At 34.3% G+C, this 14271-nt stretch overlaps 1 protein-coding gene across 2 annotated transcripts in view; it reads left to right on the top strand.

Moving 5' to 3' along the window:
* The window catches only part of LOC139692294 (transcriptional repressor CTCFL-like), a 41383-nt gene extending 29598 nt beyond the window's left edge, over window positions 1–11785 (top strand). For both annotated transcript variants that reach the window (XM_071590392.1, XM_071590391.1), the window contains exons 12-17: window positions 3995–4135; window positions 6277–6498; window positions 7039–7176; window positions 7931–8066; window positions 8846–8970; window positions 10689–11785. In XM_071590392.1, coding sequence (XP_071446493.1) covers window positions 3995–4135; window positions 6277–6498; window positions 7039–7176; window positions 7931–8066; window positions 8846–8970; window positions 10689–10787 — 861 coding nt within the window. In that variant the 3' untranslated portion in view covers window positions 10788–11785. The remainder of the gene's footprint in view (window positions 1–3994; window positions 4136–6276; window positions 6499–7038; window positions 7177–7930; window positions 8067–8845; window positions 8971–10688) is intronic.
* The last annotated feature ends 2486 nt before the right edge of the window (window positions 11786–14271 follow it).

The raw sequence follows: 14271 nt of genomic DNA, 5'->3' as shown, positions 1-14271 counted from the left end.
GGAGCGGATGCGGTCTCAGACCACAATTAAATTGTTACGAAGTGTAGCGTCCATTTCAAAAAGATAAAGCAGGGTCGGCAGGTTAGGAAATGGAATGTAGAAGCATTAAATGGATTGACAAGGAAGGAGAACCAGCAGGCTGTAGAGAAAACCTTGGAGGAAAGTAAAGAGCTGAGTACCATTGAAGAAAAAAGGGAATGTGTCAAGAGAGGAATATTGAAAGCCGCAAAATACACTATAGGAACCATTTGTGGAAAAAGGGCAAGAAACCGTGGATCACAGATGAGATAATTGAAATGATGGTTAAGAGAAGAAAATGGAAAAATGTAAATACAGAGTGAGGCAAAAAGAAGTACAAATAGTTAAATAATAAATTGAGGCGGGCAACGAATAAAGCAAAAGAAGCATGGTGAAAGACACAGTGCGAGGATGTGTAATGTTTGCAGAGAAAGGGTGAAATTGGTTTGCTGTAGAGCAAGGTTGAATCACTATCAAGGAGTAAGAATGGAAGATCTTTGCTAACAGTTAGATATAGGCAGGTAAGATAATAGCTGAAGCAGAAAAGACTCAAGATAGATGGAAGGAATACATAGAAAAACTGTATGGTAAAGAACTTAGGCCAGCAAGGTTAGACATAGAAAGAGAGCATGACGTAATGGTAGATAGCTTAGGTCTAGGCATACTCGATGATGAGATAGTAAGTGCGTTATGGGAGATGAAATCAAATCAGGCCATGTGGGTGGACAACATTCCTGTGGAATTACCAACAGGTTTAGAAAATGTTGGAGGAAGAGTCTATATGGAATGATTTGCAGCATCTATGGGGAAGGAATCTGGCCAGAAGACTTTGTGAGATAAGTATCAGTTCCTATTCCAAAAAAGATAAAGGCTACATCCTGTGAGGACTACAGGACAATAAGTTTGATTTCCCATGCAGCTGAAGTGGTTCTCAGGGACACTAACAAGATGATGGAGAGCAGGGCAAATGATTACTTAGGGGATGATCAGTTTGGGTTTAGGATGTGGAGAGGCCCGCGGGATGCCTTTGAAGTAATGAGATCACTGATAGAGAGGAATATAGAATAGAGTCAGGACGTATTTGCCTGTTTTGTAGATTTTGAAAAGGTGTTTGATAAAGCAAATTGGGAAAAACTGATGAGTTAAAATAGAGAGGTGAATGTTAGACAAACGAGGAAAAGGCAGGCACAGGATAGAGATGTTGGACAGGATGAAGAGAGGAAGGAAGTTCTCAGAGATGAAGAGGGACCTGATGTAGAGTAGGATACTGGATTGTGTTTTGTTTTGTTAGGAGTCACAAAATATTTATCTGGTAGTTGTGTCCATCCAAAACCTACCTTAAACAGTTGATTACTTAATAATAATTCTTACAATCTTCCTGTTTTAGAAATTTTGCTACCCACTCTTTTCTTCAACATGACTCAATGCAAGATGCAGGGGATTTTGCCCCATGTTTGTACCTAAGAAAAGAATACTTGCTCTACTTAACATTCTCTCTGGTCTCTTTCTCTTTTGGTGTAATTCTTTCAGCAATTTTAAGCATGCAATTTAAATGCGTTTGTATGTAATAATTTTTTCAAATCCTATGTCAACTGCCTTTTAACAACTCCGACAACTCAAGTTGCTTTTGTCTATTTCATTTATGTTGAGAATCAGGGAGAAAGAAGTCAAATTTTGCATTATGTTGCTAAAATGGTTTCACATGGCTATGCAACATGAAACAAGCAAGAAATAAACTTGATCTTTCTGAGTTTATTTTATGCCCTTTTTTGGTTAAAGTGTGACGATGCCATTTAGTTTTGTCTCTACCATTGGGGTGAAACTTCTGCACACGTTATAAAATTGAGAATTCTGGGAATCTACTGTGTTTTTGTTACAAGAGTTTTTCACTCACAGTCCTGTAACATTTGCATTTGCAAGCTTTCAGAATTCCATTTAATTTTAGTTTTGTCGTTTTCTCAAAACAAATGCTTCTTACGCATTACAAGATTTATTCATCTCCCGTTCTATGGAATTAACGAAGTAAAATCCTCTGGAGTTGGTGTTTTTTTAGTTCTATCCTACATCAATTTGTCAATATCCTATACAAGTTCCTTTTTCTCATTCTTATCATAATTTATGATGGACATTCAACTTTCAACTTCCTACCATTGATGGTATATGATGCTTATGGTCTGTGACATCTGCCTTAGAAAGTAAGTAAATTTTGGTTTATTGTAGAGATTCGCCTTTTCTATTTGGGGTGTATATATATATATATGTCGCTAAAGAAGTGTGGTTGTAAGCTGCTGACTATTTTTTCAACTGTGGCTTCAGTAGGGGATGTGATTTGAAAAGCTGGATCAACTTGGCATCCTGGTTTTAGAAATGGTGTACTGCAAGTATATTTGCCCCAAAAATTCTATTAATTTGAAAGAGCAGTATTGGTTCTCTTTAATTTGGTTTAAAATTATTTGTATTATTTATTAATGCTTTGAATGACACCTAGCATTGCAATGCCAACAAAATTATTAAGGCTGTACACACTGAATTTTGAATTTCAGGTTTAGCTCAAAATACCTCATAAAGGGACAGTAAATGGGGTTTGAATTAAAATCAATATTATCAAATCCATTTTGTTCATCAAATTCCAGATCCTGATTCCACTGTTTCTCAGTTGAGTCTTTTTATTGAATACCCATTTAACTAAACATTTTTGAACTAAAATCATTATCACCTGGTTGTGATGCACAATTTATCTTTCATTCACCTCCCACCTGTAAAGTTGTAAAGAAATAATTCTTAAGTGATTATTAATAATATTATTCATGGATGTGCCTCTATCATTAATTGTGCTTTCAAGCCATTTCCAACCACTTCGCATTTCTACTTCATTGCCTATTGTAGTCAAATTTGTTCAGGTAGTGCCAGAGTTCTTCCATTTTTTCAAATGAATAAAAGACTAAGACAGTAACATGAATTGTTAGTTATCAGCATAGTTAAAGATAAATTTTCATTTATTTAAATCCCATTGCTTTTGTCCAATATGTATGCAGTATAGTTTGTAAACGTTGAACTAGTTTTAAAGTAAATTATACTAATCATTTTTTGATAAATATAGGCATAACCCAAGGTAAAGAAAGACAATAAGTAGGATAACAGTCACTTCCACCATGGGTTGTGAATAGGATTTTAACATTAAACTAAACTAATCGACATCTAGAAGAATTTTTTATTAGAGTACAGAATTTAAAGATAAACCTACCACAAAGTCATTGCTGCATCTACTCTGAAAACTTGCTTGATTGCTGTAATTCCTTAGATATTTTTGCTAACAGTGTTTCTCACACTGCCAAAATTTCCATGAATTCTTTGTTTCTCTCTTGGGTGTGTTGCATCCAACGTTTATGAGACTGAAGGAGGTCAGTATTTTTGACGAGCTTTTTCAATACATGAAATTTTTATGTTGTCTCAAGTAAGTGAAATTAATGTTCAAATGGTTTACTGCATAAGTTAGGAAGAAAATAATGGTATCCAAAATTTGTCGCCAAAAAAAGTACTAGAGAACAAGCAAGTCTTAAGTAACATAAAAAATAAATTGTTTCATTAGGAACAATCCCTATAACATTTCTCTTTTCCATTACCTAGCATTGTACTCCCTCTCTTGAAGAGTTATTTAGGTCTACCAGTTGCCTTTTGATACAGATATAAATTCTTTGCTAGTTTTGAAAATACAATGCACATTTTAGCGGATGACTCCACCAAAGGTTACTGTTGTGGTATCACCTGCGGTTTCTTGCAGTATGTAATTAATTATTTATGGTATGTTAAGGTATAAATACAACACAACTGTTAGGAGACTGGTGCATCTCTAATTATAAAAATTGTTATTTAAAAAGTTAATTAGTATTCATTAATTATTCTCTGTGATTTAATTTTTAAATGTAGGCAATATTGGTGAGAGGATAATGTAACTTTTCATCTTTTTTTTTGTTAGGTTCACAACAAGACGCATGAAGGAGAAAAATGCTTCAAGTGTGATTTGTGCCCATATGCTTCTATCTCCCAAAGGCATCTGGAGTCTCATATGCTTATTCACACTGACCAAAAGCCATTCCAATGTGACCAGTGTGATCAGGTAAGAATTATACAACTCCTGCAATTTTTTGTGGTCTAATAAATCTCTGATTGGTTAGGGAACAATTCATAGTTTATTTTTTATAGACCTTATGCTGATTTGGTGGCATATTAGTAAACATTTTATATTACTTTTCCAATTGGTTTTAAAAATGGCTGTTATTGTAGTAAAGAACAATTCTGTGGAACCTCATAATACCAGTATAATCCGTTCCACAGTCTTTCTTGTAAAGCTAAACACTTGTAAATGAAACAACTGTTTGCTTATAATTTAACGTAAAATACGGTAGTGTGTTCCATACCAAAAAAAATTAATTATGTGCAAGGTTTATTTAAAGAAAATTATGTATACATTGTTTAGGATTGTGAAACATATTAACCTTTCCTTCTATCATAAAATGATACAACCAGGAATGCAAGATCGATTTTTCGTAAAAGCATAAAAAAATGTGAATAAATTTTTTGATTATTTATGATTTTTAATAAATTCCTTTTTACGAGAAAATTTTCTGCTGACATTTGTTTTCGCCGGCGCTTCAAAATTTTGTAAAAAATACAACCCAGAATGATTTTCAAATAAATTTATGGCATACATCACCACTGCCCTATTAAGGCAATGCATCATACACATGGTACGATGCAAAAGTTTTCCGTTACCACATCTCATTTAGCCAGCTGCTTTGGACTTAACAGTTCTTGAAGGCTCGTAGAGTTTCTGAATGGCAAACAACCAGGGGTTTGATTTTGAAATCGCCGCTCGTATTTGTACAAAATAGCAGCGAGAGACTGCCTTTCAATTATCTGAGCTTTTTGAAGTTACCGATTAAGTTCTCTGCTGCTCTTGTTCAGAGCTTGCTGCTTCACTAAACCATGGAGAATGTTTCATCTCGTTAACTTCTCTAACCACACTCATTCGGCTGTTGATGATCTGGGCATCTTATTAATCAGGTCAGCAAAAATCACTTTCCCCTTCTCACAAGTTATATTGCCGTTAATGGTGTCGCATTGCAGTTGATTTTTGCCTATGCATATGAAAAGCACCTTTCAATATTGTTGAGAATATTTAACCGTTGCGTAGATGCTCTTGTCACGTTATTTTAAGCACCATCTCCTTAGTCTTGTCCCTGTTCTGAAGAAAAGGCCAATTGTTGATGTCAAGCAATGTTGATATGCATACGAGAGCAACCATGCTCACACCTTGTTCCTGATTTTCAATGATTTTACTTTTCATTTTAGCTGTTATTTTTGATTTTGTTCTCTTATGGCTTTCTTCTTATGGATTTTTCTTTGGTGTCAATTTTAAAACTATGCACAATATGCATGTAGTGTTGAACTTTGACCAAAAAAATCACTAACAATATGTTTGAACACTGGAATATTGGGCGATGAGTAGCGGGCACGTAATGAATCGGGGAATTCCCCTCTTCGAGTCACTCATCATGCAAAAGGTCACTTGTTAAGCATTGTCAGGGCCAATATTTTTGCTCGTTATGTGAGTTACTTGCTGTGCGAGGTGCTTACTAAGTGAGGTTCCACTATTTTAATTGGCCTATGAGTAAAGCACTAGAGTTTCATATTGAGTTAAAGAGTATAGGAAATCTATGTTTTTCTTTGGAATGTAGATTGGGCTTCAAAGAAAATTGCATTAAATTTAAAAACAAAGGGTTACGATTATGGTCTGTGGCTGTACTTTATTGTTGGGATCAGTGAGAATATTTTTCTTGATGTGCCATTCCTTCTCTGTACCTGATAATCACCCATACATAACCCTCCATGGCACATTATCATGGAAACTTATTTTGATTTTACATAACAATGATATTTATGGTCTCTGGCTGTTTGTAAAATCCAGATTCTACAGTGTTAAGAAATAATTCAACCTTAATATATTTTTTCTAGTTTAAGTTTATAGTCTGGTCCATGTTTCTAGTTTCAATTTAATTAATATTTATGGACAGAATAGCTGGAAAAGTTTGAAAAATTAAATAGATATTCGACCACCTATATCTTTGATTGGTTTAGATGGCACCTAATCGCCCATTCAGTCAATATCTTTATTGTTATTAGACTACCTTGATGTAACTGTTGTTTTAAAACTGCATTGATAATTTAATGACGATAATTGAAAACTTTCAATTTCAGTCCTTCCGTCAGAAGCAGCTCCTCAAGAGGCATCAGAATCTCTATCACAATCCAAATTATGTTCCTCCCTTACCACGTGAAAAAACACATGAATGTCCGGAGTGTGGTCGTGCCTTTAGACACAAAGGAAATTTAATTCGTCACCTGGCTATTCATGACCCCGAGTCCTCAGCGCAAGAGAAGGCTCTGGCTTTGAAGCTTGGTCGGCAGAAAAAGATCCAGGTAAGTTATTTAAATGCGATGAAATTATTTATGTTGCATATCAACCACAAGATTTTATTGTACCCTCCATCTTAATTTTCAAGATGCATTGAAGATTTATCCATTGGTCTGAGGATGTCAATATAATTAGGCATTGATATTTTCTGAAAGAGTTTTTAAAGAAGTTAACCAGAATGCTTGATAAAGTAAGATTTTTTGTAATGATTATCTTCCATGAATTATATTCATTGAAAATAATCACTTTCTTTTGCCGCGGGAGTATTTTATCACTTTATGTGACTTAAGTATGAAATCAATGTATTTCCTCCACTCTTTTTTCGAGGATCTTTTTTCAAGACTCTTCTGCAGTGCCTGTAGTTCGTTTGCCAGAGGACTTTCTCCTTGCATTTCTTTCAGTGAATTATCCTATCATGATTCTCCTGACTTGAAAAAAAATCTGAAAAAAAAAGAATTTGTGTCAAGGAAGTAGAAGAACCATGCATCTTAAGTCTATTTCATGTCCTACAGTTTAAGTTATTACTTGTTTTACATATTTTCTAGATCATTGATGGTCAGCAAGTAGAAGTAATGCCAGGGGAAGATGATGACGAAGATGATGAGGATACAGATGCTGAGATGATGGCTGTAGAAGGACAAGATGGCCAACAATATGTTGTGCTGGAGGTTATTCAGCTGCAGGTTTGTGTTCATACTCAATAGATAATATATTTCTGAAATTCTGCTTGTTTCATGTGAACCCAAGGTTAATAAGGATTTTTTTCTATTTTAATGTGTTCAAATCTGTCTTGTCAAAGTTGTGAGGTGTCATTTTTTTTGGGATTACCAATAGGTGAAACACCATTCATGATTTTTACTCACTGGTGCTGTAACTTAAAAAGTCTTTGGTTAGAGTCTTCAAAATTACATGAAATGCCAAAAAGATTTTACAGTGAGTACAACACTTGATTGAATCATTTTTCCCCTAGAAAGTGTAATATAGCCTATTGAAATATCTCACCTGCAAAGAAACATTATTTGATCCTTATTTAAAATGTTTCTGTCTAATGAAGTATGTAGTGTTTTAAATAAAGTGAATAAAACTAAATCAGTGGCACTGGCCATTAAACTCCTGTGTTGCCAGATCTTCAACTCAACAAAATCAATCAATCCTGTGAAAGCACTAGATTATCATATGTTTGATTGCCGTGGTAAAATTGTCTGTCTCTGTATTGGGAAGCAAATCTGCCGCAGGTCGGAGAAATACTTCATTTTGAGGCAGAAGTTTTGGAAACGTATAATTGAAGCGTCTTATATGTACGAGTATCATGCATCTAAGAACATACTACATAAGAATGTTTTTACATTGTATGTACAGAGTACAATGGCATAACAGGCTTTCCCAGATATTTTTTCCTCTTTATGCTTAAAATTTTGCATCCATTCAATCATTTAGGATGGAGATGGGCAGGAGCAAGCCGTGGCGGTGGTAGCAGGAGATGGAACGGCTCACGGAAGTGTGGAGGATGCCGTTGCTGCCCTACATGATGAGGAAGAACTTCTAGGAGAGCATCATATCACTCCAGACTCTCGTGAGTGAATCTGTCTGAATAAGTCTTAGGAATAAAAGTACAAAACCTTGATTTTCCAATACTGGATATACTAGTTCACCCTATGGCTACCTACCATATCTGGCTGAATATAAGTGAACCCTAAATATGTTGACGCCCCCAAAATTTCCAGCATTTTTAGGAATTTTATGGGAATTCTTTGGCTTGTAGCATTCCCATAGGTAACGTAGAATATGCTACACATTGCATTTATGTGTGGTTTGGGGCAAAAATATTGGTAATACTAACTGGCACAATATTTTTGCTCATTTTTCGAACTACACATAGCCGCTTAGATTTCTATTTATAGCACTCCAGTGTATTCAGCAAAAACTATTCTATTGAATCAGTAATACACAAAATAGTGAATACACATGCTGGTGTAATGTTTCAGTCAGCAGTGCTCAGATATTCAACTACAGTGGTGCTTAGTGAATTTTAAAGTAACATGTGCAGTAGGATTTATGTTATTTGTTTTATTCTTTCATTATTTGAGCCTTCCAAAAAATGGCCGAATAAGGAAAAATTGTTAAGTATTAAACGAATTATGGAATTTGTAAACCAGAATTATGTTACTTCACATAACCCCAAATTTGGTGAGTGATGATGTTGCATGCTTCCAACAGCTTACCTTTAAACATATGGCTCATCAAAGACCATTTCTGTCACTTGCAGTGCAAGTGATGTGTATTTGTTCTCTTCTGATTGCCAAATTGGCATTACATACTGTATGTTATCATTTATAAAATTTTATTTTGCAGATCTTGGTGACGATGATGATGTGGTTCACTCCATAAGGACAAAGAGGATGTCTCGGAAGGATGCCCTAGCGATAAAAAGGAAATTGGAAACGCAAAAAGATATGCAAAATTGTTTTGGATTTGATGTAAGTGGATGAGAATATTATTCTTGACATCATGGCATATCTGTTGAAAATTGTGTGAACTTGGAAACTATAGTTATTCAAGCATTTCACTAAATTTGATGTTATTGCTCCTTTCACTGGCTATGGATAATTAGAAATGGTTGTCCACTCAGTATATAATTATGATTAAAACAGTGAACAAGTGCATCTAAAGTTATTGATGAATTAACTTAATGATTTATTAAATTAAATACTTATAAGGTATAAAAGAAAGTGAAAACTATGCATTCATTCCAAAAATATACAAACAAATGGCGCCTCTCTGCAGAACACCATTGCCACTTATAGATGTTTGCCACTCTTCCAGGATTTTTAAGATACCCAAGCACATTAACTCTATATTGGTAGTTGATAGGCAATGATTACTGATCTCTTATCTTAACCTTTATAAACCATTTCAGGTATAGGTAAAGTTAACCATGGTATTCCTTGCAGTGTGGTTTTGGTTCTTGACGGATAATGAATTCAATTTAATGGAATGTTAGTCGCTGTATTTTCTTCTTCACAGTCATTGAAACCTCTCTTACTTTGAAAGAATACCTTGTTTATTTTCAGCAATTTTCTTGAACAAAATTAAAAGCTTGTGACTCAGAAAGTTGCATTGATATTTAATTTGTTAAGAAGATAGGTGTGACTGGTGGCCACTTTTGCCCATTTTGGTTTTGTCAAAGACTACTTTGTAATCTCACGATTCTTTTAACTCAAAAAGACTGTCCTATATTATTTTTTATTCAACACATTGATGAAAATATTTCTCATCCAACAAGTCTCAATAGACAAAAGATCAATTTTTTCAAATTGTCCATAGGTATTAGTTTTTTATGTGAATTAAATGTTTTTTAGATTTACCCATTCTACACAATCTTCTTTTCTATGGTATTGCAGTTGCTTTTGTAATTTGATTCCTGTGGATTTTATGGCTTGCTGTCATTGTTCTTGCTAAGTATCTCCTATGGAAATGCAGGCTTACTTCAGTCCCTACTTACGAATTCACAAAAATTATATTGTTATTAAACAGATGATCATTTCACTTTTAATGTTTTGAGAAATTGATGGATGCAAACCTTGAAATTCACAATGCACTTAGATGGGGTTTGACAAATGTATTTCATTATCCCTTTGAATTTTGATAATGGTTTAATGTTATATAAAGAAATGGTCCATCATGTAATGAAGTCATTTTTTACACTGTCAACCAAAGGAAACCTGTGTTCATTCAGCCTTGCATTGTATTTTTCAGAGTTGACACTGTACATCCAAGTATTGGGCATAGATGGCATAATGTAATGCATGAAAGTGTGACATAGATTGTGAACATTTTATAGTTAGAAATGTCATTATGTTATACATTTTTCTGATTTGGTAATGAGTTGATTCCAAAATTGCAAACCCTATGTCAATTCTCAAGTTTCAATTCTCTATTCCTGATTCCAGTCCCATTGATTCATATGATAAAATTCCATTTTACGTAACTTCTGAGATTTTCCATGTTATTTAAGTAGTTATTATAGATATATTGAAACAGGGTATTCTATTTTATTGAATATTGATGATAATTGAATGTTTATCTCATTCTACATTCAGAATTGTTATGCATATCACCTGCTATCTTATGTCATTATTCTTTTCATTCAAGTTTCTTTTTTAACAAATTAGAATTAATATAATGTTTATTTCAGGACGATGAAGATGATGACAATCACGCAGACATGGAGGATGAAGATGATGATGAGGCTGCCAAAACAGCTATTCAACTCATGGAATCGATCAATCAGTAAAGCATGCGGACATTGCTTTGTGGATTTAGTAAATCCAGTGTTAACAATTACCTGCACAGAAGCCCTGTTCTAGAGAATGCATTTAATGCCCTTCCATATTATACCAACCAGACTTGTGTGGAATTAAGACTGCCTTTTCCTTATTACAAGTGAAATGTGTTGTAGTGATAATATCCTTTGTGTACTTCGTAAGGACATGAATTAGTTTGAATTCATGGAAGGAAGCAAATTATTGCTTTAACTAAGGGAAACTGCTGTGTCCTAATGGAACACTGTGATGGCCCTTTGTGTGGCAGTGTACAAAATGTGTTAATTCTACTGAACAGTCCTGTTGTGAACTGAAAAGTGTTGGCCATGCATAAGTTTGCGTGGAACATCAGCATATTTTTATTCCTGAAGAATGTACAAGTCCTAGTGAATATTTCCATTAGTGTCCAATCGAACAATCGGCAGTTTTTATTTTAGGAAAAAAATGAGGAAAGAAGAAGCAAATAGATTGCATCCAGGCTGCACAATACTCGTGAAATTTGTGGAAGCATTTTCGATTTATGTTAAACAAATTGGTATTCAAAAACTGCCAGTGAACACTGAAAACTTTCCTCTTTGATGAGGATATTATTTTAATTAGTAATTAAAATGCCTTAAATTCTATTATTGTGTTGTTTAATGTACATAACATTTTTACCTCAGCATGATTATGGAAGCCCTCAATGTTTCAATTTTCCAACACTTGTAAGCTCAATTAAAATTAAGTTATTGAGAAAGATCTTGGACAACTTTTTGCTATCATGATATCGAAATATTTTTATGTGGTGAAGTCTTTAAGTTATTCAATTGTAATTACAGTTGATTTTATATGATTGCCATGTATATGGCAATTAATGTATGCCTTCAAAATGTTTACACACACAAAATGATGTGCAGTCTTATTATTTCAAATCTTGTTAATGCTTCGTTGAGAAAACTTTGAATAGTTTGTGAATAAAGACTTTGGCTGTAAGAGAGTTAAGTAATAACAAAAGTCTATTACTTCAACAGTAGGTGACACTAACGTGCTTTCTTTGTGTTGCTCACATTCATTTAATGATGTGGTAGCACAAGATAGTGCCCACTTACTGTTACAATAAAAGATTATTGCAGAAGAATTCCCTGAGTGAGTTAATTGTTGAAACTCAAGTACATATGTATGACTTAAAAATTACAATAATAGGGTACAAGGGTACAGAAAATTTATAAAATGTTAGACATTATCTTGTTGGTTGAGAAAGGAATAGCTGGAATTTGGGATGATGTTGGTTCATACATAGTATCTCAAAACAAAGTATATCTGTATAGGACATGCTGATTTCTAAAACTGAAGGAAAATTCTTATTTGAGTTGTCTTTGAATTCACTGTTTCTCATAATAATGCTGTTCATTATTATCCTGGGGTGAGGGATACAGCCAGAAGTGTTTTCCAGAGAGCTGATCAAATTACCTCAGGTATCATTACAATAACAGGTCATCATCTTCTAAAGGTATAGCCTTGTCATTGCAGCCATATGGATCTTTCCATTGCTGATCATTTTAATTCCTGAAAAGTTATGACAACCCTTAATGCTTTCGATGTCATTCAGAAATTTATTTTGTGGCCTTCCTTTTTTCAAGGAATATCCCTCCCATTATATTTTCAAGATAGCCGTTATGTCTGAGAACATGCCCGACAATTTTAACTTCCTTTTCTCCAACTCTATCTATCAGAGTCCTGTCTTCTATAACTTCCCTTAGACTTAGATGTCACTTTTCTTTTCAATCCAGCTTTTTTTTTGTTATCCTACTCCAAATCCACATTCCCATTGCTCCCAACCTAGACTTTTCAATCTCTTTCATTGTCAAAATTTCACTTATATGAAATGGCCAACTCCAAATAATGGTTTTTGTTTTTTAATTTCCAAGTTCATATGTGTTTACTGAAACATTTTTACTTTCATATGCCTTCTTCCCTCCTCATGGGCTACAATCTTGATAAGGCAGGAGAGTGCTGACAGGAGCAATGGTAATTGCTCCTGGTAGTGTCACCTATGCATCAGACGTATAGGTAAGAACCAGGCGTGGTAATCTGTTCAGAGTCTGTTCATCAGTGAGGTGGTTGGAAAGGCAGCTGACCCCAGTGGGCCGGCAATTTGAGTGATGATGTTACATTAAAAAGGCTATTGAGGAAGAAGATGGGAAACCACCTCATATGTTATCCCACGAGATAATGATATCCATAGACCCAAGTATGAGTCCTGTCAAGCAGGAAACTTGGTCCGTTGGGCTGGGAAGGGGGGCAGTGAGAAAGCAATTGAGTAGTCCCGGAGAAGAGATAAATCATAATTGTTTAAATATAATAATACCACAATAGGTTTAGGTAAGCATGAGAAATGTCCAGTGATTCAGAAAGATGTCATTATATTATAGTTATGATGATGATGATAATTTGGAATACCGTGGTCAATTCAATTTCCCTGGAGTAAAAGTGGTTTTATATTATACCATTAAAGCGTAAAAGTTTTAAAAATTGCTTTGAGCATACCATTAAATTTACCAAAAGTTCATTTTGTTGCTAAAAATAATCATAGGTTTGGCTTCCAATTAATTTTTAACTTCCATTTTGTCATAGCTGTTGTGGAGATTCTGATTATTATATTATTTCTTTCTCAAACTGATTCAGCCAGGTTGGCAAGATTGCCTAAAAACCTATTGAAGTGACCATTCCTTGTATGAGCTTTTGTGCCATTTATCTCTCCTTTACAGTCACTATTACTTCTTAAATATATAAGTTGAACAGATTTGTTTAGAGTGAAACTTTGTCTTACACCTTTCCTAATTAGCTTCTTTCTCACATTCGGTTCTGATAGAGCTGGAAGAAGTCCTTGTGGTGCAATACTAATCTCGCATAGTGTATCAAAGGCTTTTTGCAAATCAATGAAATTGAAGAACCCTTTTTTTGTAACAGGTACATAATGCATTAACTTATATCCCTTCAGCCACAAAACGGAGAATTAACTGTTTAAAATCAATTGGTATGATGGGAAAAAAGATTCAAAATCTGTATAGCCTACTGCCCAGTTTACTCAGGAGCATAGATAAATCATTAATACACCACTGCATGTGAAACCACCAAATCTGGTGGTTTCGCAGAAAACACAAAAATCTGTTTTGTATATAGCTCCCCCAATTTCAGTCCCTTTAATTTGTATAACTTTAAGCACTTCAGATATTATTTGTGAGTATTTAAAAATTTTTTGTTTCAGTGATATGATGCTATTGTTTATAATTTTACATATAAAGCCAACAGGTTGGTTCTCTGATAGTCGAGAAGAGGAAGATCATGTTTTCTGTGTCAATGAAAACTACCTCTCACTCTTTCCATGTAAGTTGCGCCCTAAATTTAACATCCTTTCTGAGATGTAAGATGTAAACTTTGAAATCCTGCCTTGCAAATGTAGTTTGCCAATTGTGA

Source organism: Hetaerina americana, unplaced genomic scaffold (assembly GCF_022747635.1).
Source record: "Hetaerina americana unplaced genomic scaffold, ioHetAmer1.1.p SCAF_4, whole genome shotgun sequence".
Taxonomy (NCBI): Eukaryota; Metazoa; Arthropoda; class Insecta; order Odonata; family Calopterygidae; genus Hetaerina; species Hetaerina americana.
This window is presented reverse-complemented; position numbering and strand designations above follow the sequence as displayed.